The sequence below is a fragment of the Hetaerina americana genome, unplaced genomic scaffold (genome assembly GCF_022747635.1).
Source record: "Hetaerina americana unplaced genomic scaffold, ioHetAmer1.1.p SCAF_5, whole genome shotgun sequence".
In the NCBI taxonomy this organism is placed as follows: domain Eukaryota; kingdom Metazoa; phylum Arthropoda; class Insecta; order Odonata; family Calopterygidae; genus Hetaerina; species Hetaerina americana.
Window position 1 is genome coordinate 61,129,884 of NW_027287095.1, and position 23,968 is coordinate 61,153,851.

The following is a 23,968-nucleotide window of genomic DNA, read 5'->3' on the forward strand; positions in this document are numbered from 1 at the left end:
AAAACTCACAAAGTGATAGTGGATGATCGTCGACTGAAAGTGTGTGAGCTAGCAGACCCAGTAGGCATTTCAAAAAGTGCAGTACATGGCATATTAACTGAAAATTTGGACATTAGAAAGATGGGTGCCGCATTTGCTCACATGCAAGCAAAACCAGTGTTGTGAAGATGTTTCAATTTAGTGTTTAGCAAACTTTCACAGCAAGAAAGCAGAATTTTTGCACCATTTCATAACCATGGATGAAACATGGGTCCATTACTTCACACGTGAGACAAAAGAACAATCAAAACAATGGATTCAAAAGGGAGAACAGACTCCAAAGAAGGCGGAGACCGTTTCATCTGCAGGCAAGGTCATGGCATCAGTTTTTTGGTATGCGCAAAGGGATAATTTTTGTTGACTATCTTAAAAAGGAAAAACTATCAACTTATTATGCAAACTTAAGCAACATTTGAGCAAAGAAATCAAGCAAAAGTGGCCGCATTTGGTTAAGAAGAAAGTATTGTTTCATCAAGACAATGCACCAGCTCACAAATCCGTTATTGCAATGGCCAAAATTCATGAATTAAAGTTTGAATTGCTACCTCACGCACCCATTCGCCCGATTTAGCCCCCTCCCATTATTTTCTGTTTGCAAACTTGAAAAAATGGCTCGGTGGTCAAAAATTTTCCATCCGTGAAGAAGTGATGTCAGCAGTTAATGGCTATTTTGAGGAACAAGACAGTTCTTATTATCAAAAGGGTATTGAACTTATGGAACATCGCTGTGAAAAGTGTTTAGAGCTGGAAGGAGATTATGTTGAAAAATAAATAATTTTTTTCCAAAATTTTTGTGTTTTCTTTGTTAGGCCGGGTACTTCTGGGATTACCCTTGTATGCATATGAATCAGATGACACAGTTTAAGACTGCAGAGGGAGAACCAAGTTGAGCATTGATAGGCTGGGACAAGAGGCAGGTTTACGTAATACTTTTTAAAACAAATATGATTATGTTGGCATGTGAAGCACTTAAGCTAGGAAAGAGAGGGAGCAGCAAGGGAATTAATATAGTTTGGAGATGATCAAGCATTAGTTAGACATCCAAGGGATTTAGTTTATTGTTGATTGATTTGCAGGAGCAATACTAGAGTGTGTGATGAAGTTTAACCCCAAAAAATTGGAAATAATAATTTCCTTAAGAAAAAGGGAAGCTAAATTTAAGCTTAAAGTAGGCAATGAACTAGAGCAAGTGGAGCTATTCACATGCTTGGGTAGAATTTTAGAGGTAAATAGGCGGTGGGGTCATTAAGAGAGGAATTGCTTTGGTGAAAGAAGAATTTGCAAGAAGAGCATAAATGAATTTTATAAATAAAGATGGAAAGAAAATATTAGTGAAGACATTAATTTGGATTGTAGTGGTGTCTGGTTCTATAACCTAATTTTAGATGCTAGAAAATGAGTACAGATTAACATTTTTTGAGATATGAATGGAAAAAGAAAGTAGGATGGAGAAGAAAACTAATGACATAATTTTAAATTGTCTAGGTCTAGGAAATTGTGAGGGAAAATCAGAAAAAGTGGATGGATGAGGTAATGAAAGGTTTTAGGATATCGAAGGTGAGATAGAAGGAAGAATGGTAGATAAGTGGAGGCATAGGAAGGTAGAGAATAGTTTTTTATGCAGCATGAAGGCCAGTAAAAGTTAAAAATTATTGAACAAGGAAATAATGTAAAGCCAAACAAGAGGATCCACTCATGATATCCTTAAGATAATATATAGTCGACAGGGATGTATAAAATCTACCTCTAATGGAATATGTTGAGCTATGAAGAACAGGAGAAGGAAATATGTAAAGCTAACAAGAAGCATCTCTTTGAGATATTTAGAAGATAATAGATGGTCATTGGGAATATATAAATCCTACTTTTAATTGAATATGCTGAATGATTGAATAATCATACAACCTGGGAATCACCTGTTTTGGAACATCTATGGTGTTTCATCATACAGATTACAAAAGCTTAATTTGGAAGTACTTCACCTAAACTGGTAAAACTATGGTGGAGAAAATAGCCCATAGGATATTTCTGAACAGATTTCATGAGCACATATATACAACAGATTTTATGAGTGCATTACATGTTAAAGAAAGGTCAAAAGTGGAGTTGGTTGTAGAACATGGTTACTAATAAATAAAGAAGGCATTTTGAGATCATGTAGCAGTATATACCCTTAGGTTATATTTGGACAATGGCAAGCAGGTCATTAAGTAAAGTCCATTATGGAAGTGATCTGCATTGTACAGTGGTACATTTGTATGTTGTGTGGATACTAATCAGCCCTTTTGGTTCACAATTACTTGAGACCTCTTAGTTCAGTAAATATAAACCAGGTTTTTCATCATGTGTGATGGTAATTTTTAAACATTAAAAGTAAGAAATAATTCTCATATATCAAAGATGATCTTAGGGAGGACTTAACGATGCATGAAATGCAATTCCCATATGACTGGTAGATAAACTTATTCAAAAATTTATTGTATTATGTTTGCAAAAACTATTATTTTTTCACTTATTCATCACATTTTCAAAATCGTCCTATTCTTAGCTAGGAATCACATTAATTAATTTTTCAAACCATGCATTACCAAAAATTCCTTCCAAAATATTCTTTCACATCTTCAACAAGGCATATGTACAGACAAAAATATGACTATCCACCAACTTCATTTATTTTTGATATTTCATGGAAAATTTCTCAGCATAAACCCTTCTGATAACGTAAGGCCATGGAATTTTGTGGCACAGGTCTTTGTAATTTCTTGAGCAGTTCTTTGGACACAGGAATACTTTCTGTGGCTCCATTTAACTTTTTCTTTCTATCAGCATCCCCAGCATCACTTTCCAGTAAGGTTGCTGGAATGGTCACTATCACTTGCTTCGAGTGGGTACAGAATGGCTGAGGACACTTTAAATGGGGGCAAGATGGGCAATGGACCATATCCTCACAACTCTCATCAAGTGGCAGAGCAAAGAGACGGTCATTGATCCCGTATACTGTTTTACCTGAAAGGATACATGAGAATAGCATGTCATTCAAGCGAAAGGCTAAATCTAGATTCCTTGCATCAGTTTTCAAAAAGATTTTGACTGACTTTGAGCCATAGAAAAAGTGAGAAGGGCCCTCCAGAACTGTTGCAGGAGAAAAATTAATTGAGAATACAAAATGAACAAATATGCCAATGGAAGAATAAAATTTAAATATCAATAAACATCACTACGTGGTAGTTGGCACATGCAAGCATGAAATTAAAAGATGCACAATTAAATATGAGACATAAAACAGAACACAGAATATGATTTTACTTTGCCACTGTTTGAGGATTTTCATTGCAGTCAAACACTGCATATATGAATTACACCCACTAAATCTATCATGGCAATAATAAGCTTGTCATAAATAAAATTAAGGAATGTAGCATAGACCCAAGGAGATTTTGTCATCTAATTTATACCATATTAGATCAAATAACATTAAATATCATCATTGTGATATCAATGTAAAGTAAGAGTTCCTTTCCATTTAGAAATGTCTGCTCTATCTCCTACTTTGAAAATTAGATCATTTACAATATATTAATTCTATCCTGTATGTAAAGTTGAACAATGTGCTCCCAAAATTCATTTTTTTAGTTATTTCACAATTTAAAAAGGCATTAAATATTATGAAAGCCATTTAGCATGTGAAAACAAAACTAACTGAGGTCAGAAGCACATTGGCCTATTGATGAAACATCTTTGAGATATGCCCAACCATTTCTCATAAAAGAGTTACCATCGTTACTTTCCTGAAACCCAAGTGATGATTGCTTTGTCTTTGATGCATCTGTTTAACCATTTTCTTTGCAGACCTGACATACATTTATTTTCCATAGAAATAGAATTTTAAACAATATAAAACAGAAAGTTAAAAAGGTTCAAAATTAGAAGCTTTTAATTGATTTTTGATCATTAATAAATGATACAAATAGGAGAGCTTCCCTGATAATTATTAAATTAAAAGGTATTCCCCACAGTGCAGATGCCTCCTTACACATATTTTTTGGTCATACTTAACAATACTAGGATAAAATGAGAGAATAGCTACACAATGAAATTTGATATATTCTGATAGAAATAAATGGGTCTAGTTTTGCATCTAATCTCATTGAGTAATTAGAAATATCATGTACATAGGTTATAGAGAGGGCAACGCAATAATGAGTGATACATGAGGGTACATAACATGGTATTAGACAAAAAATGTCTGCTTTATAAGATGAAAGTATGTATTTGCTAAGTTGAAATGGAAAAAAGTATCATAACTGCATGGTAGATGCAAAGCATGACAATATAAACTCATTTTGACATAATTTTAGATATATTTTTCTGAAGAATACACAAAGAAACTGACCATAGGGGTATTTCAACCTTTGATTTCTAATTTTTTGGTACACCAAATCACCAATGACTTGTAAGACACATGATATTTTCCTAAAAAGGAGGTTTTCAAGACTACTCACATTTTTTATGCCCACAGCAGTGGAAGGAATCACCCATGGATGGATCTGCATGGCAATCTTGCCAGTTTCTTTCCCTGAATTTTTTCAGTCTTTTCAACTCCTTACTTCCTTTTTCTTCATTTTTCTTGCTCATTCTTTCATGCTTGCAAGGCTCTTCACTTCCTGAACTTCCATCTTCACATGCACGGGTAATTGGCTGCCTTTCAACCCTTTTCCCACATTCTGGGCACACAGAATTCTTAAGTGTAAGCTGGGAGCCTTCCTTTGCACTAGACTAAGGAAATTAAACCTGTTAATAACATAAACTACAACTATAATTGATGAAGTCTAAAGAGCACTCCAGAAAATTGGGGAACCCATTTATGAAATACTTTCATGAAAGCTAATTACGGGTGAAAAACCTAGCTCAAAATGATTTAAAGTTAATGAGCCTTTTACTTGAATCAAGACATGTGCCATATCAAATAAATAAGTAAGGTTCATAGGTCATACGCCTCTAGTGTTAAACATCAATAATTAAAATCTGTAAACAATGGATAATATTTGAAACGTTTTTGCTTTTCATGGCAGTATCTTGTGGCAAATGAGTTTAACGAATATTTCCCAGCATGGAATCAATCTTACCACGTCACATATTCTTGCCTTTCGAATGGGTGTTCCTCTGGGACATCTCACCTGTATTTTCTTCTTTTCATGAATAAAAACAACATTTCAGAAAGTAAGCAGTGTTTTTCAGTAAAAATATAAGTTCAAAAATGATGTGATAGGATCAGTCCTTTGGGCAACTAGCATATTTGAATCCAAATTGATGTAATTTTTCAGTAATCACGCAAGTATCTAAAATTATCGGTATATTAAAAGACACCATCCCAAATTATCGTGGAGCCATACACTGAAATTATAGTTGCAATGTTGTAATGCAGCCACAATTGGTGAAAATTTACACCATAACCTCACTTTAACATATTGTAACACAGCTACATAAAATAAGGCCGATTTAAAAAAACGACAGGATAGAAACGAGGATTGAAAATGGAATTTGCAGCTTACCTTTTTCCTTCTTGCTTCTTTTTCCATGTGAAAATCATTTGTGTGGTTCCCTTCATCTTCTTGCAATCTACAATAAACTTCTCTGGTGTACGGCTTGCATTTCGATTTCATTCTTTTCAAAAATGTTGACTGCGGTGAATAATCTATTGTTGAAATAATTTCACGAATCGTCTTTGAATTTTGATTCGTTTCGTCCACTTCACTTTCTTTCTGATGAATTGATTTCAGTGCACAGTAGGCAGTTTGTTTATCTTTGTTAGGAGGATGACTTACAGGATCGATCTCCACATTTTCTTTGCCCCTGCCGTCATTTTCATCTTGACATTCTGCGTTTTTGGATTTACGCCTTATACTACGGGAATGAAGGGTGTATTTACTACGCACACCATCATTTGCAGATTTCGTGCAAGATGAAAATGCATCATTAACTTGCAGTGAATTATTTCTTTTCGCCCAGTTCTTGTATCTAATGTCGTTACCAGCTGGAGATCTATCAGCTGCTCCCCTGAAAGGCACACAAATTCATCAAACGAGGATTGTTTTTACGAAGGATCGAACAATTTATTAATGCACCTCAGTACCGTAAAGTCCTCTTCAAATATTTTAGCTCCGCTTCTATCCGTGAGGAGTGAGATTCAAGTTTATCCAAAAGAAGTTTGTTTTTACTTCTCAGATGTAAAATCCTTTTCTGGGACGGCATAGTGAAAATTTTCGCTCGAGAGTCTCAAACCATCCACACTGTAAGAGAACATGAAGTTGTATGAGATTTATATTAAAAAAGCTTTCTTCTAACAAAAGATGCAATAAATTTTGTGCAACTGCTTTAGTTCAAATTACCTCTCCGAATTTAAGATGCCATATTTGAAATTTGTTTTGTTTTCGTTGACAGTTGAAAGTCGGCGGTCTGTAACAGCGAATTTCAGATCATTTAGTTGGTTTTGGTTAGTTTCTATAAAAGTTCGTCTTTTCTCTTTTTTAAAAGATTTATACATTTTTTAATGTAGTGGATAGTTTTTGTTACATAGCATGTAGTATAAACCGATAGAACAACTTTACCTTAGCCACCCTTTTGTGCCTAATTGTGGTCATTCAGTTAGAAGTTCCGTTTCGATATCTAGGAGGTAAACTATGTTGATAGTGATGTTATCATCCTTTTGCTTGTGCTTACCTTGTATTCTATGTTTATGATTGTATGTACCCTTGATATGTGTAATCTCTTCTTTCTTTCATATATGTGATATAGTGGAGTAGCAAGCAATATTCCATTTGCACTTTTTGGTATTAGAAATATATATTTATTAATAAAAATATTTATTTTTGGAATATACGTTACAGGTAAGGATTTATTTGTTCAAGTTTCAGGTTTTACCTTTTTAGTTTGGAATGAATGCTTAACCATCCTATGCATGTTGCTTAACTGACTTTCAAAACCGTTGCAGATGCGACTTGATTGGCGTTTAAAAACCTACTCAAGAAACAATGAATTTCTCTCCGTTTGGTGGCCACTTTCCAGCCTCTCTTCCGTCCATGCACCAGTTTGCTGCTAAGTTCACCAACGAGGGAGGCTCTGGTGCACTTCAGGCCCAGGGTGTTGCCTCCGGTGCTATGGTGGTTACTGGAGGAGCCGATGGAGCTGCTGCCGGTGCTGGTTTACAGTATCTGAGGCCGGAGCATGGATCTCCTCCAGCCCACTTTGGCTCATCAAATCAGGTGGCAGCTACCATGGGAGTAAGAAGAGGAGAATCCGGCGTGCCGAACGTGTCCGGTAGCGGCAGTGGGGTGCCTGGAAAGTATTCACACACACATCATCATCAAATATTAGGCTGGGGAGAGGTTCCTGCAGTTGCTGTTCACCATTTTACCGCCCATGGGGTGGAAGGTGGTACCGTTGCAAACAAAGGGTCTGGCACTAACTACGTTGGATCTCAGGGTGGAAATAGTAGCGTCAATTTACAGCAAAACCAGGTGCGGCCGCCTACTTCTACACCACCGACTTCATGGCCACGCACCATTGTGCAGAATGCTTCAACAATGACCGCAGGTCAGTACAGCTAATTCACGAAATCTTACAAGTATGAGTTCATAAGCCTTTTCTTCAGGTACATATGCTGCTTAAAAGTTTTTGGTAAACATGGTGTAGGTTTAGAAGGCTCACATTGATTGGAGTGATAAGTTAGTGAAGATTTTTAAGGTGAACAGTTTTAAAAGTGAATACTAAAAGAAATCGCCCGTTTGCATGTCGTGAGGAGTTTTCAGTTGTTCTTATAGCCATCTCTTGCCCCTCTCTCACATACACATTGAATTATAAAATATACCATCCCAGCATATTTAAAAACAATATGAAAAAAATTGTGTTGTACATTAATGGCTGTTAAATAGATACGACACCCAGTTCTAAGAAAGTTGAAACTAATGTGTCTTATCGTGAGGATATAATTTGAGTGAAGTCAATGCTAGGTCATCAATTCTAATAGGCTGAATCTGAGTTTGTAAAAATTTCCAGTTAGAGCCTTTGTTGCTGTATTCAGACAGTTTCAAGTTCATGTTCAAGCTGTACTGATAAATTAAAACTTGGTATTGCTTATATTTGTTACATTGAACATATGTGCTGGTGTGTATGTATCAAATTCATGATAGCTCAGATGCTTTTTCACCAATATTTAGAGAACTTTAGATATGCCCTATAAAAAAGCAAGGCTAATGCAGTACGGCTTATGTTATCATTTATGCTAATTCTTGTGGCCTTACTTCCTTACAACATTTCTTGAATTCCTTAGATGAGGTGGTGATGTTCATTACTTACATTTTCCTGAAATACTTCAGTGCTTTTGTGAAGAAGAGGATACATGTTCATCATACAGTGTAATCCTTTCTTAAGATAATTCCAAGTACAGTTGTGGCCAAAAGGGTCAGTCATCTTGGGTGTATTATTTATAAGCTAGATACAAATTGATTGGTGTTTAGAATATAAGATCATTTTTATATTCCATGAACCATAGGCATAAATAATTAGAAGAAACTAGTAAGAGTTCATTCTTAAGCTCAAAGATGAAATGTTCACAAATTATCTAAATATATTAGTATTATTTCAAACTATCCACTAATATATTTTACTATTCTCTATCTATTTAAGCAGTTGCATGCAGCCAATCTTAGGCCTTTATTTTTGAAAACATTGCCTTTGTGAAGTAAGTGTGTGAAATTCTATAGTCATCAACTTAGAGCATCATATACTTAGCTTTCTGATGTAGGGACATGATTGGTTTTGCCCTTTGGTGATCTAGATGGTGGCATAAGGCGGAAAAATTTATATCATATACATTTACCATGTGTTCAGACCATGAGTGGCACCTCAGCTCTCTGTCCTTTCCAGATTTCCCCCTGTAACTTTCTAGTGAGATTTCAGTCTCTACAAATTTAGCTACAAACCTTCACCCTCCTACTCCTGATACCCCAGGAGCTGTAAAACTATCTAGGATGTCATGCTCCATTACTGAATAAGATTGATATTTTCTAATGTCCCCACTTCTAGTCCTCGGTCATTATTAGTGCACCAGTCAATTGTAGGTTCCAGTTTAACCTGAAAGCTTCTGCTACATCACTGTAGTCTTGGAGGAACTTGAAACTTTGAACTCTATTTGGCAAAGAAAAAGCCATTTACATTTAATTAGTTTCCTCGTCAGGTTCGCACCTCCCTTCATACCATCCAGAGTGGCTTTTCTCCTCTTTCCTCTGCCTTACCTCCCAAACATTCTTCTTTCTATCACAGTCCTCAGTCCCATTGCCTCTCACTATCTCCTCCATTGATTTTTCTACTTTCTTCCAATTTCTCCCATCAGTCTTCCCTATTCTCCTGCCATGTCTAACATTTTTTTCATTTGCATCTTTCCATCCATTTTTTTCAACATGCAACATAGTATGTATTTATATCCTCCTATCTATACTTATTTATTATTCTCAATAACCAAGTTCTTATCCTTAAAAACCATGCATGTAACAGAGCTTCATATAAAAGTTTTCGTTAATATTTTCTTTATATATTTAATTAAGATCCCTGCTTCTTTAGCGAATGCAATTCTTATCGGAATTAGGCATGTCTATCCAATTATTCTCTAAAATTTCCTAATAACTCCAGTTTTCTACCTGCCCTTATTTATGCCTTCCTTTTGGATGTTGTTAACTTAGCTTATTTATACTTTATCTGTATAAGTCGCTGATATCATTTTTCTATGTTTTATCTTCATTCCATACTCTCATAATTTATCAAAGGTATGAAGTGCTCTGCAATTGCTGGAAACCTTTCAATGACTGGCAAACCAAAGCGTGATTATCCAAAAATTTGACTTAATATGCTCCCTGCCCACCTTATTTCTAGCCCATCCCTTACTATGTAACATTTTATTTAGCATAGAGACTGAGAAGTACCTGGAATAACACACAACTATCTTATCCCATGCCTATCCTGAATCTCCATTTGTTACCCCCACATTTGCATCACTAGACTTGTACAGATTCAGGCATGTATTGCAACACCTATTCTCTTCCATTCTAATTCCATGTCCTGCAGTTTGGTTGTTAACTTTGTTTTCTGTGCTCTATGGATATCTTTTCAAAATCCATGAAGTTATCAATGGCACTCTGATTATATTCTTAATTCCTTATAATGTTCGTATTACTGCTTTGGGAGCATAACTCCCCTTTTTTATTATCATCCTTGCCTGCATCTGTTTATCATGTTACTTTTGACAATGATTTTATTAAATGGTCTTTTCAAGTTGAAAAGTTTCTTTTTGATGTGCACCTGTGTGAAGGATAAAATCCAGAAAACTCTTTACATTTAGTTTACTATTCCATCGTGATAAAGTATCCCCTATCTACCTCCACCCATTATATTTTTGAGGTTGTACCGTATAATAAAATCTGTGGAAAAGTACGAGTCTTTCTTTCTATTTTAATAATGGATATTAATTACTTCCATGAAGTGAAGCCTGAAACAATAGAATATGATGAATGGCTATTGAGGTTAAATTCTTATATGGAGCAGCAGATAGAGACAATACCCTGTATGGTGTTTTCAAGGCAAGATGAACACAAAATAAGCACCATTACATTAAAACAGTTTTGGTTAGTCCACAATTATTTGTCTCCGTAGAATGGTCAAAAGAAGATATTATTTGTGATGAGTGTTAGAGGGTGTATGCTGGGTAATGATTCTTATATATTTTCAACATCAAGGTGTCTAATTTTTGCCCGGGTACTGGAAGTAACTGAACTTCCTGAGAAGCTATAAAAGAATCATCGAGGGTAGGAAAAAAATGCCTGATGATTTTTAAAGGGGCAAAAGCACATTCAAAATGAATGTGGAAAACTCTGTAAATGTAACTTTAAAGGAGCATGCATGCAAATGTGAAAATTTTAGCCTGTAAAAATCATTCAGCTGGACTAGAACTCAAACCAGTTCACTCGATCTCCAGTCAAGTGCTTGGGCTAGTGGAACTACTGAGGAGGCATTCTCTTACTGAGTGAATTTTTAGAAACTTTATCAGTGTGTTTCGGAAAGTCCATGCAAAAACAATAACTAGTTAATATTTCAAGATCCAGTTCTTTGATCCCTGCCAAATAATGTGATTGATCGATCTCTATCAAAAAGATATTTTTTTCTACAATTGCGTCCTCATTTGAATAAATCTCCATCCACCTAGCCATTTCATAATATTGGAGAACTAGTATTAGTATGAGGGAGCTAAACCTGTAGAAAGGGGAATAAATTGGAATGACCACTCCATCAAGTCTCTGGCCACAATTTCTGAGGAGTGAGCTGGTGTGTTATCATGAATGGAAGAGGACTTTTTAATACCATTTTCCAATTAGTTAATGAATGATTTAATTTGGATGCCGGAAAACAATGATAACCTTCCCAGCTAAGGAATGATCTTCACCTGCTTTGGTGAACACTTCCAACTGACAACCCATTTCTTGCATTGGTCCTTGGGTCCAGCTGTGAAGTGGTGTATTAATGTTTCGTCCTCAGTGGCCAAATGATGCCTTAAGTCTTGTGGACTTTGCTGAAACAGCTGCAAATTGACTGTGGAACCTCACAATACAGTAATGACCTCTACAGAATTGCCAAAATATTCACGTGGCCAAGTTCATGTGGCCACTCCAAAAATTTTGAAACAACTAAATAACCATTCTAATTGAAAGTTCACCATAATATGCATCAGGTTTATGTTCAGTCCCCTTAGGCAATTTGCTATTCATATAATAATGATTGATTAATGTGCAACATTTCTTTCATTAATATTTTGGAAATCCCTTGACTAGCTTGATTCAAATGAGCATCAAACCCAGAGCGATAAACTGATCTGTCTGAAACTTATTGTGTGCTCCGTCAAGTGATGCTACTAACTGGCATTTATTTTTATGTGCACCAGTGGTGCCATCTCCCAACTTTGCATGGACTTTTCAAAATACTCTCATGAAGGAATAAGATGGCATGATGAATTACCTTACTAACAATGTCGCAAATTAACCTATCCATGGACTGTGAGAATATGATGCCAATGGATTTCCATAAAATGCCAGGTGAGACTCTCGCATAGGAGGGTGATGCATGCTATAGATTTTCTTTTCTTGGCAGTGGAAGTAGAAAACTAATGTCTTATGCCTTGTTTTTATACTCCCTCTCAATGTCTTCCTGGTTGGGTACAAGGTTACCATGGGTGTTTTTGGGAAACATCAGTAATCAACCCAAAGTTTTGTGTGATAGGTGAGGGTAGAGCTCAACTAATGACAAGCCCAGCCACTGTGAAATTAACACAAAAGGGTGGGAGAGAGGTTGGAGGGCAGGGTTCCTTTCTCTATAATGCCTATGATTTCTCCAGGATGATACGTGAACCCCAAAAAATCGCACAGCTTGGTTGAAGCTGAGGGTACCCAGTACCCTGGAATTGAATTAGAGCCATCTGGTCAGTAGCCCAGTACTCTTCCCGCTGAAGTACTATGTCTGTTTGTTTTTGAGAAATTCATAATTAATCAGGTGTTTGATGCCCAAATTCAATTCCAAGAATTATCCTAACTCTATGCTTATTTGTTACTTAATAGATCTACCTCCTCATCTATGATTGATCCTAAATATCTTATTACCATGTTATTTTTAGATTAGTCTACATGTAGTTTCCTCCATTTGTGTGAAAGAACCTGTCAAAAGCATAGAAGGTTATTGTCAGAAAATTAGACTTGGATGTGAAGAGCCAAGGTTATCAGTAAATGGGGAGGTAGGGCTATTGGTGTAGGGACTTAATTTCAAGTAATGCAGTAATATATCATTGTAGAATTAAATTTTTGCTTTCTATCAAGATATATGTATATGTACATATATAATGAGTATATTATCCAAACCATTTATTCCTTCTTCTTCTAATTATTTGCTCACCATGTTTGTGTTCTTTTGAGAAGTCATTGCTTATTAAAAAATAACTTTCTCTTTAAGGGTATTTTGTAGTTTAGAGTAGTCAGCATACTGTGAGTGAGGGGCTGTGTAGTTTTTGGTAAGGGTAAAAAATCACCATTTCATATTGTTTTCAATGACAAAAATGTAACTCAAGTCATTTGTTGAATTATATTTTTGTCCCCTTTTAAAGGGAGAAGTCCTTTGAAACCATCATAATGACATATAGTCATGTTTTATTTGTATTCTAACTTTGTATGAAGTATTGTTTTTACTTTTTAAAAATTTTAATGTGTACACCCATAGCAGTTCATGCAATAAAAGGATATTTAGTCAGTAAATCATTATAATACTATTGTTTTCAACAATCATTGGTTATTAGAAACAAGAAAAAGTTAAAGGCCTCTGTATGGGGTTGGTTCTTCATATTGCCTTTTTCTAGTCTACTCTTCTGAAAACTTCTTGATTTCTTGCTTTATCTGTTCATTTGATCTTTTGTTTATACCTTTAGACTAAGTTTTAGAGGCATCTAATATTATCTGGTCTGCTTTCCAATGGCCCACATTTCTGATCCTAGAATACCGTTCATCGCACATGCCTTCTTAGTTTGAGCAGATTTAATTTCTCTCTTCTTTACTTAGCATAAGCCTACATCTTCCCTCTTTTGCATGTCAAGATTTTAGTTTTCATAATTTTTAATTTTACACTGTACCTCGTAAGCACTTGGTCTATTGTGTTCAATGAAAGCTACAGGTCTTCTTGATTCTTTGCTACAACATCTACAAAATAGAGCATGTGAATGCCTTCCATATTCACCTTGATTTACTTCCATCCCATTCCTTGTGCTTTTTTATTTCCACCTCCAAGTATGTTCCATTTTAGTGTTTCCCATCTTCATTTGGTCATTGATATATTAGCAGCAACTTTTGATCCATTTTTCCTGTCTTCTTAGGCTATTTTATAACTTGGGTTTTGAAACTTTTTGAGCATGGCTTCCTCTTCATTTTTTGGGTTTATGTATTTTCTTCTTCTATGAACTTAGTTATATGTGTCTTTATACTTGGTTGCCTGGTGTGAGCTCTCTTACTCATGAGTTTCTTTTAGACCACTTCTACAATTGTGTTCTAATGATTATTCCATTCTGTGTTCCTGTGATATTCTATCTCCATTTTTTCTTAGTGGTTATAATGAGTTTTTCTCTTTTGTATTTTCCCTCCACAGTTTTTGTGTTGTTCCATCATAATTCATGTTTTTCCCTCTTCGTATTTTTGTATTTTAGTTTGCTGTCCATAATCATTAGTTGTGGTCACTGCATATTTAAAGCTGAACCAGGACAGCTCTTACACAGGCTCACTTCATTCTTGCGCCTTTGCCTCACAAGAATGTATTTGATATCATATCAGGCTGTGTCCTGATATCTTCTATCAGTACGTCCTTTGTCTATGTTGCTTAAAGAATGTTCAGCATCACCTTTGGTTGAAGAATCCTAACAGCTTTTCTCATGTGGAATTTCATATTCCTACACAGACCTACCATGCCTTCTCTTTTAGCTCTTTCCAACTCCTGAGTTCCAGTCTTCCATAATAGTTAGGTTTTCCTTTATTTTTTCAACATGTTGGACTTTTTCCAGCTGTTCATACATTTATATCTTTTATTTCTTCTTGTGTATTGCTGGATATCAGCAAATAAACTTGTACTATCATGCTGTCAGTGGGTTCTCCTATTTTGCTGATCAGCATCCTCTGGTTATATAGCCAACATTTCTGTAATATTCTCTCCCATTCTTTTTTTTAGTTTGATGGCCACTCTTGCTATTTTTTATCATCCCTTTAGCATATCAACCCTCAGTTGATTGCTCTAGAGGTCATTTACCTCACCTGCTTCATTACAGTTATCCCAAGTGTGTCTATTCCCAACCTTCCCATCTCTATTTTTGTATTTTCTAGTTTCCCATATACTCCAAATGCCACATTCCTACCCTACATGCATCCACCTTGACTGAGGTTCCCCTCTCAGTAATCCCCACTTTGATTGGGGAGTTATTGGAAGATTGATTTGATTTGGGGGTTATTTTATCTCTGGAAACTTAAACCACGAGGAATGCCATCACATCATATTTGTGAATGCTAGGCTGAATCTTCTATGGAAACTAATGTGGTGGTTTCTCATTACCTTCCACATCACAGTACTGCGGCTGATTCTGTGAACTTCACGCTTGCCCACAGCTGAAGCAGTTGATGTTGGACCAATCTTCTTGATCGTCAGTGTCTTCTGGTGAAACTGCTGCCTCTCAACAGTGGTGCAGCATAGTTGGTTGTAGAGGACAATTTTCTCATTGTCTTTCCCGGGAAAGTCGGAAAAATAATCATAACTGGAAAGATTGAAATCTTCAGTTTTGCCATATCGTGGGCTGGATGATCTCAGTTTCTAGCAATCATGCATATGTTTCGGTTGCCCAAACCAAGAAGCTTTTAAAGCCTTTGCGTTATACATTAGATTAATAGGATTCCTTCTCTGTCTGGGTTTCATTTGGAATATATTTGAAATTTCAACAACAGGTTCAAAAAATGACATTTTTTATGAAGAACTTTGTTGCTATTTGATAAGGGATCGGTTATGATCCCTTATTCTGTTTCCACAATTGCTTGTTAGTGATTGACCTCAGATATTTAATTCATTCCACCAGAGCTTGTGCTAGTCTCATATCTTCATTTACCTTACTCTACTTGATTGAAAATGGAAAAATAGTTAAAGGAACTTGACTTAGCCATGAAAGACCCTACTTCTAATTCCCTGTTCGGAATGGCAGCTGACCAGTGGGTTCGCTTGCTATCACAGTGATTTTTTTATGACTTATAAACATACACTAGCATCTTTTCAACAAATCCTCTTATCACTCTAGGGGATGTAAAAATTTCTTTTTATAGCTTCTTATGATGCCTTTACCTGGAGAGTACTTATGTTAGTACTTCAGGAGTCCATCACTAGATTGTAATTTGTATGTACCGATAAATCCAACTTGATATAATTATCTGGAATATTCTACACAGTTTGCTTGTAAATGATGAGTTTTCCAACTTCACGGAATAGTGTCAGAGGGTGGTAATGATCTCTTGAATCTCTTAGCATCCCAGCCAAATTGGCAGTTTCCTAATGACCTTGTATACATATTCAAAATTTGGGCAATTATTCTTTATTTTAGGTAACAATGATGCAGTGGTTGGGTAATTCAGATATTTGGTTTTGAAAAAATGTTTTATAAGTTACTTTCTACTGGGATTTTGTATCGGTGCATGGTTTTTTCCTCTGTGCTTGTTTACATACTTATAATCATTTGTTGTCCTTTTAATCTTTTTTTGTGTAATATTGTCATATGTTTGACGTTTTGTTCATTTATTGAGGATACTTCAAATGATTATAAATTTTTACGATAAAAAATTAAATTGGCTCAAAGGTATGTTCCTGAACTGAATCGAGTGTCCTCAGTTCCTCATCACTTGTTACATTTATTTCTATATTTCTTGCTCATTATTCTGTCTCTACTTTTCCTCCATACTTCTTTCACATTTCTGACGTTGTGCTTTTTTAATTTGGTGGACCATGCTTACAGTGTAGGGATTATAGTGCAGGTTTCAATGCTTGCAAAATTCATTAAAAAACAATGAAAAATTTTGCATGATTTGTTTACATGTTTACCCTGATACAGGTGTTGGTTGCGAAGGGGACTTGCAGCCACAGGACCTATGTAAAGGTGCAGTGGCAAAGGGTAAGAAGGCAACTGAGAAGAGGGTGAAGACAGAGGATGGGAGTGCGGTGGGGGGTGAGGAGGATGGTGTGGTGGAAGCAAAGGAAGACACTGATGATGATGTTGCCGGGAGGCTAGCTATCGCAGCAGCTGGAGGCGCTGTCTGGGACCAGGGCTCAGCCACTGTTGCCGACTACCTCTCCCGCCTCCCAGCATCAACACTGCCCCTCAGCCTCCACCACTTCCTGAAATACTCAGCGGAACAGCGCAAGGATGTGGGGCCAACGGTGGCAGCGGTGGTTCCTGGGGTGGTGGGATGTGGCACACAGATAGGAACTCCACAGCTTCAACAGCAAGCAACCCCAAAGAAGAAAAAGAAGAAGAAGAGTAGCTCAGGGAGTAAGGACCGAAGGTGAAATCACTGTTTAAATTTCATTGATTTCTTATGTTAATCCAAGTAGAAAATCATTTTAAACTCAACCATTAAAAGCATCTGTTCCAGTGGGCACTTTGCTTCATGACTGACCAAGAGGCTAAAGAAGAGGTTGTGAGTTGTAGTTCTGCATTGAGATTATTCCTTTTGACTTTTCTTTTATGGTTTTTCTTTGGCCACATTTTACATTAAAGACTTAGAATGGCCTCAGTCATTGCAGTGCCTCTTATATCCTGGTACTAAAGCTCTGCACTACTCACTTCAACATTCCTTTTGAATTGGAATAATAAAATCATCTTTTCATTTATGTCTTTTAATTGGTAATATTACATGAAATGTTCATAGAATACCAGAAAATGAATTTGGGAAGTGCTCTTTGCCATGCACTTTTAAACCTATTACATTAGCCATGCATGAACTTTCCATACAGAGGTCCCAGACCACGTCCTGGTGAAATTAGGTTATCAACTGCCCTGGATGGATCTACCTTATTCTGCTGCCCAGAGTGCCACATGGCATATCCAGAGCGGTCCATGTTGGAGCAGCATCTTTCGGGCCACAAGTTAGAACGGCGGTTCGTTTGTGATGTATGTGGAGCAGGGCTTAAGCGTAAGGAGCACTTAGACCAACACAAACGTGGTCATTCACAAGAGCGTCCATATGTTTGCACTGTCTGCTTGAAGGTATGTGTGAGATACTTCCTAAGTATCCTTCCCAGGCATGTTTTCTCTTGATGGAGTGATGACTCATATTGTAGTCTTGTCCTCAAGATGCAGTGAAAAAATTATTTGGATGAAGTGTGATTACATTACATCAAGTCTGAAGCAAAGAAACTGAAATGATATATTTTAGAGTAAGCCAATCTATTTTAAGACAGACTTGTGTTTCTAAAGTATTTGTGGTGCTAACGTCTCTAGTAAATAGATATGTTCATGACGAAAGATACATGATGTATTTCTTCTGATTATTGTTCAGAACAAGAGGCAAATCTAGTCTAATAAATGCGTGTGTACTCAATGTGAACTCACCATTGGTGAAATAGGATTTAGTACAACATTTTGAAATATTTTTTTCACTTGCTAATTATTTTCCAAGTTACTCAAAGCTATTATTGATATTCTGTTTTTCAATTAGCATTGCATAATTGTTGCAATCAAGGTAAAACACCAAAGATATCATTGACACAAAGGCCAAATAGGTAACACAAAGACAAACACTGAAGAGGGAACAGAGGAATCCCATCATTTTAATTGAAAGAAGGATACCACTCTTGGAGCCCATAAGTTATTATCATAGTTGTAAAAAACTTTCTTAAAATTGTCATGACAATGTGTGAGTGAAAAAATAATTGTACAAGTATCAAAAAACCAACTTTTGAAAGGAATAAATTATCAGACTTCAATTTTATTTTGATAATCATTTATAAAGGAATGTATAGAAGAACTGAACGGTAAAGAACTTAGGTCAGCTAGGCTAGACATAGAAAGAGAATATGACGTAGATGAAAATACCTTAGGTCCAGGCTTACTTGACTGTGAGATAGAAAGTGCACTAAGAGAAATGAAATCAAATAAGGCCATAGGTGTAGACAACATTCCCGGGGAACTACTTAAAGGTTAAGGAAAATGTGGGAGGAAAGGTTTTAATGGGCTAATTCATAGAATTTAGGAGATGGGAATTATTAGTTCATATTCCAAAAAAGTAAAGACGACTTCAAGTGAGAAGTACAGAACAGTAAGTTTGTTATCACTCACTGTTAAAGTAGGTCTCAGGATCATCAAGAAGAGGATGGAGAGCAGGACAAATGATTACTTAGGGGATAATGAGTTTTCAGTTCAGGAAGGGGAGAGGTATGTGTGATGCCATTGCAGTAATGAGATCACTAATCAAGAGGAGCAGAGATTACAATTGGACGTATTTGTCTGTTTCATAGATTTCAAAAAGGCATTTGATAGAGTGGAGACTAATCTGCAACCTGTACATTGTTCAGGTGCGAGTGGGGGATGGAGAGGCTGTATGGGCAGTGTTAGGAAGAGGTGCAAGGCAGGGTTGTCCATGATCACCTGTGTTGTTCAACTTGTAAGTGGAGGAAATGATTAAAAAGGCATGGGAAGAACTGGAGATGAGAATGAAAGTCAGTGGGGAATTCATAAAATCAGTTAGATTTGCTGATGACCAAGCTCCTTTTGTCTATCACCCAAGGGGAAAAACTAGAGCAGGTAGAACAATTTATGCATCTAAGAAGTGTTTTGGGCCAAAATGTTCAAACTAATAGGGACCCGAGGAGAAGAATTGTGTTAGACAAAGAAGCTCTCAAAAGGAGAAAACTAATAACAAGGATGTTGAGTAAGAATGTTAAGAAAAGCTCATAAAAACTTTGATATGGAGTGTAGTTATGTACAACACGGAAACATGGTTATTGTTACAGGATGATAGGTATAGATTAGATGTATTCGAAATGTGGGTGTGAAGGTGAAATGGACGGAAAGGAAAACAAATGATGAGGAGCTAGTAGTGGTGGGGAGGAGAGAGGATTGCTGGAAGAAATTCAAAGGAGACAGAAAAAATGGATGCGAGTCATATCGATTGGCTATTGGATGTTGAAGACTGTGATAGAGGGGAGAATGTTGGGCAAACGAGGATAGGGTAGGAATAGGATAGAGATGTTGGATGGAAGGAAGTATATGGAGATGAAGAGGGACTTGGTTGTAGAGGAAGATGTTGGGTTTTGCTTTGTTTGGAGAGACAAGATATTTATTTTGCAATTCAGTCCATCCAAAACCTACCTTAACCGGTTGATTACTAGTAACAATAATACTCATTAATATTAATAATAATTTCCAAACATTTCTTGCCAGGAAATAGTAAATCAAAAAAATAAAATTAATTTTCATTCCTATTTCATGATTCAAACTCTCAAGCCAGAAACATTTGAAATTGACTCAATTATTTCTATAAGCCATAAAAATATTTATGAATTTTCACTCTAGTTACCTGTGTTAGCAAGGGTCCAAAAATCTTGCAGTGCTCATGAATAAGATCATTACTAGAAAATAATTTTCAAATGAACACAATTTCCATGGAAATGAAAATTTGTTTAAAAAAATAAATTACTATAATTTTGTTGTGTGTATTTAGATGTCTCCTTTATTTTCATATAAAAGTTAGAAAGCACTCTCATGAAAAATCACTGATACCTAAAATCCTTCTCATCATGAACCTAAATGGGTCCTACTATCCTGAGTTAATATTCCTGCTATTCAAGTCCTCATTGGGAAAAACCATTCAAATGCAATTACCTTTATGTTTGTAAACTCTTTGCATATTCATGTGAGAGAATATTGGTATTTGTGGAAATATAAAATGTTGGAAAGATGAACTCTAACGTGATTAAGTTCCTGAGTGAAATTTTGCATTTTTAAGGACGTCTTGATCTTCTCTAGAAAAATAATTGCACTTAAAGATTTGACCAGTTTTTACTCTTAAGGTGACCTCAGTGGTATATGGTCACGGTTATGCATAATTCAGTTCACTCTTTCAGTTTTCATGTCATACAAGCTGATTGAAACCAGTACTAATATTAAAGTGATATTTTATTCATTACTCCTCATTCAGTCTTGACAGCTGACCTTAAAGGCTTCTTTGTCTTACAGGGTTTCAAGCGCAACGAGCATCTGACACGTCACTATGTGATTCACTCAGGCGACAAGAGCCATACCTGCGCAGAATGTGGCAAGGCATTTTCCCGCAAAGACCACCTACATAAGCATGCGCAGACACACATTGCCAAGCGCGTTAAGGCCGAGCTAAGCCAGCAAGGTGTCGTGGTGACCTCTGCTATGGTGACACAGCAGCAGCAGCCGCCACCTCCACAGCAGCAGCAGCAGCAACCGCAGCAGCAGGCTCCAACAACTGTGTCGCTCTCCTGAGATGTGGGAGAGGCCTCGTATCTTCCACTAGGCCATTCTCCCACCATGCTGCCCCCTCTCGCGAGCCAAAATGCCCTCCCTGCCCCCCCTTCCTCGCCCTATCTGTCCACCTCAGTGCCACCCTGAGCAAGTAGGTCACACGTCACCACAGTTCTGCCCTCCCCCAAGTGAAGGCAGCATGTTGGTGAATTTGTCTTCTTGTTTTTTTTATCATTTTGCAGTAGTAACATTGTGCTGTCGTTAATGAATTCAGATTGTTGAGAAGGCAGGCTCTCGTATTTTGCCTAATATTTTTGCCAGATGCCTCCTTTATATTTTATTAACTCTTCTCCATGTCCAAAATAAGGTGTCCCTTTTCAGTTCCCCCTCTTCCATCCTCCCATGTTGTTCTTGTCCCCATAATCTTTTGCACTTGTTAATGCTGAATCAAGTAGCTCTTGAGCTGTCTTTTCTTTTCTTCCCATACCTGACCTTGTGACTCATTATGGATTTTATTATTGATGACATCTTCCAAGCAATATATCTTGTTTATGCATTGCAATAATGCTATTTTCAGTATGACTTGATAATTGCCAAAGAAGAAATATACATTGATAAATGGTAAAAGAATGATTATTTAGGACAGCTTTGAAAGTCGCAAATGACTTTAAAAACAGTATTACCAACTCATTTCACCAGATACCTTATGAAACCCTGTTATGGGGTTTTCTATTGGGCAGTTTTTATAGCTCATGATATCCTCTTGAGTAGGATGAAAATTTTAAAGATATTAAATGTATTCTTGAGGGTTTTGTTATGCCAGAAATATAACTAATCAAGGATGTTATGCTTGAAATGTAAATATTAAGGGAAAGAAATAATATGATACTCTTTTATCTTCTCAATGATCAACTAGAGAGCTGCCTTTGAAAAAATGGCGTATGCATCAGTGTCGCATACGCGCTACAATTATAAAATTCATAGGAAAAAAATTAGTTTTTCACATTGAGGGGATTGCACAATTGAGAGTGGTATTTTCACATTTTTGTGAAGCAATCTCAGGCTACCTGGTGTCCATTGGGCATCACTTCTTGAGTATTTTAACCTATAAAGACTTGAACGAAATGATGAGAGCTGATTTTATTTTTTGAGGGATGGACTTGTTTGACATTTATTAATCTTTAGTATGGTTGAAATGAAATGGAGTGCACATTTTTGGATTTGGATTGGTTGTGATTAAGTATTGGTAACTCAAATTTGTATTTCCTGATTTTTTTTATTGTCATAAACTAAGTTGTATGCAGGCCATGATTTTTTTTTAATTTTCTTTTCATTTCAATGGCCACTTGGTTGCTATAATACAACCTGGGGCCAATACTTCAAGTCATGGCACATATCCTCTTCCAGTCAAGAGCTGTTATGTCATTCATTTCAGAAGGTGACTGTTGCCACATTTGTTGGCTATCATGTGCACCTTCAGTTGTTTTACCAGTCTTGTACAAATTATTTGAACAGTAGTTTTATAGGTTATGTTTATTTTAATGTTTTTCACTCAGTACGATCTGATTGTTAATGTGCAGTTGATGCTGTTTGATGACCATCTAGCTAAAAATTTTATAAATATATCCGTGGAGTATAAGTATGCCTCATTTATATTGAGCATGGATTTGTAAATTGGATTTTGGTTTGGTTGTTTTTTTTATGTTAAGAGAACTTAAAATTAGCTGTGAATTTATACCTCATTACTATGTTACTATGAAGCTGCAGTTTTCAGCGAGTTTTTGATCTGACCTTTGTCAGAGTGGGAATTATGAATGGTGTGTGAATGTGTGTGAGTGAAAATCCTGTAATGGCAGTTTTTATTATTGGCGTGTGTTGAAGGTATTATTGTATGTGTTTGAAATTTTAAATTTTTGTCCATGATTAGCGTTTCCTGCCGTTATTGATTTGCCTGGAAGCTATTAAACTTTGACTGTTAGTCCACTGTTAATTGTTTTTAGCTGTCATAAATTGCTTAGCCAATTGGCAGCTTACCCTATGCCATCATGCAAGCTCCTCCCATTGATAAGTGGTGAGAGCTCCTTCCAACCAGGACATGATCCATCCCATTACCTCCGGAGCTCACTCCTTAATTTTTTCCACTGTTACTGCTGCAGCTAGTGTGGTTCATTGAGTGAGCACTGACTCAAGATTGGGAGTGTGATTTTGTTAGATTTTGACCGTTGTTACTGCAGAATTGTAAGTGAAAAATATCCTCATCATGTGTACCTATATTGAAAAAATAGCTTCTTTTTACAAATCTGTCCATTTTATTTGTTCCCTATACCAACACATCAAATTGAGTTCAGAGGGCACTCTCTGAGCTTGAATATCCATTCCCATTTTTACCTCTATGGTGTTTATTTGATACTAATTATTTACAATTCATGTGTTAAATTAACCAAATATGTAGTTCTTGTGATACTTAGAAGTAAATAGTCATTAGAGACCATCTAAAATCCACTTTAAATAGAAGTAGTACCTTGAATGAAATGATGTGTTTTTACAATCATCAATTCTTTTCCATAACAAAGTACTGGTTAGTCTAGTGGGTAACCTGCATACGTCCTAACCCAAAGATTGTTTTAATCATACCTCAGGCTTACTTGCAATACAAACTCCTGATGGTCTAGCCTCTGTAATTGATGACAGTCAAAGACTGACACAAGTACATACTGCATGCAAAGCATTCCAATTAAGGAAGCAAAACAAATTTTACCTTCATGGTTAATTTTTGTGGTTAATCTCGGGCTTGAAGGCTGAGTTGAAGAATGGATGCTTAGGAATGATAATCGAGTCGAA

The 23,968-nt window shown here is 36.3% G+C and overlaps 2 protein-coding genes across 5 annotated transcripts; one reads left to right on the top strand and one right to left on the bottom strand.

Moving 5' to 3' along the window:
• Positions 1 to 2,593: 2,593 nt before the first annotated feature.
• On the bottom strand, positions 2,594 to 6,473 carry LOC139693936 (uncharacterized). 2 transcript variants are annotated; one of them, XM_071592280.1, is made up of 6 exons: positions 6,429 to 6,473; positions 6,173 to 6,329; positions 5,592 to 6,096; positions 5,166 to 5,225; positions 4,542 to 4,815; positions 2,594 to 3,045 (listed from the first exon to the last, which is right to left on the bottom strand). In XM_071592280.1, the coding sequence occupies exons 2-6, from the start codon at positions 6,289 to 6,291 to the stop codon at positions 2,738 to 2,740; spliced, it is 1,266 nt and encodes a 421-aa protein (XP_071448381.1). In that variant the 5' UTR covers positions 6,292 to 6,329; positions 6,429 to 6,473; the 3' UTR covers positions 2,594 to 2,737. The 2 variants fall into 2 exon arrangements, with proteins under 2 accessions (XP_071448381.1, XP_071448379.1); XM_071592278.1 differs by having other exon boundaries at positions 5,166 to 5,228.
• A 13-nt stretch (positions 6,474 to 6,486) lies between these two features.
• Positions 6,487 to 23,426, top strand: LOC139693937 (uncharacterized). 3 transcript variants are annotated; one of them, XM_071592281.1, is made up of 6 exons: positions 6,511 to 6,712; positions 6,835 to 6,926; positions 7,031 to 7,632; positions 16,748 to 17,198; positions 17,650 to 17,902; positions 20,873 to 23,426. In XM_071592281.1, exons 3-6 carry the CDS (start codon positions 7,071 to 7,073, stop codon positions 21,146 to 21,148), a joined length of 1,542 nt encoding a protein of 513 aa, XP_071448382.1. In that variant the 5' UTR covers positions 6,511 to 6,712; positions 6,835 to 6,926; positions 7,031 to 7,070; the 3' UTR covers positions 21,149 to 23,426. The 3 variants fall into 3 exon arrangements, with proteins under 3 accessions (XP_071448383.1, XP_071448384.1, XP_071448382.1); XM_071592282.1 differs by lacking the exon at positions 6,835 to 6,926 and having other exon boundaries at positions 6,487 to 6,532; XM_071592283.1 differs by lacking the exon at positions 6,835 to 6,926 and having other exon boundaries at positions 6,489 to 6,532; positions 7,105 to 7,632.
• The last annotated feature ends 542 nt before the right edge of the window (positions 23,427 to 23,968 follow it).

Bases quoted from the DNA above. Each gene is read 5' to 3' on its own strand.
- LOC139693936 (XM_071592278.1), bottom strand. From the start codon at position 6,291: ATGCCGTCCCAGAAAAGGATTTTACATCTGAGAAGTAAAAACAAACTT. The intron at 4,816-5,165 runs GTAAGATTGATT...TAATTTCCTTAG, and splicing joins AGGCAAGAATATGTGACGTG to TCTAGTGCAAAGGAAGGCTC. The intron at 3,046-4,541 runs GTGAGTAGTCTT...GTATCCTTTCAG, and splicing joins CTGCTGTGGGCATAAAAAAT to GTAAAACAGTATACGGGATC.
- LOC139693937 (XM_071592282.1), top strand. From the start codon at position 7,071: ATGAATTTCTCTCCGTTTGGTGGCCACTTTCCAGCCTCTCTTCCGTCC. The intron at 7,633-16,747 runs GTCAGTACAGCT...ACCCTGATACAG, and splicing joins TGCTTCAACAATGACCGCAG to GTGTTGGTTGCGAAGGGGAC. The intron at 17,199-17,649 runs GTGAAATCACTG...CTTTCCATACAG, and splicing joins TCAGGGAGTAAGGACCGAAG to AGGTCCCAGACCACGTCCTG.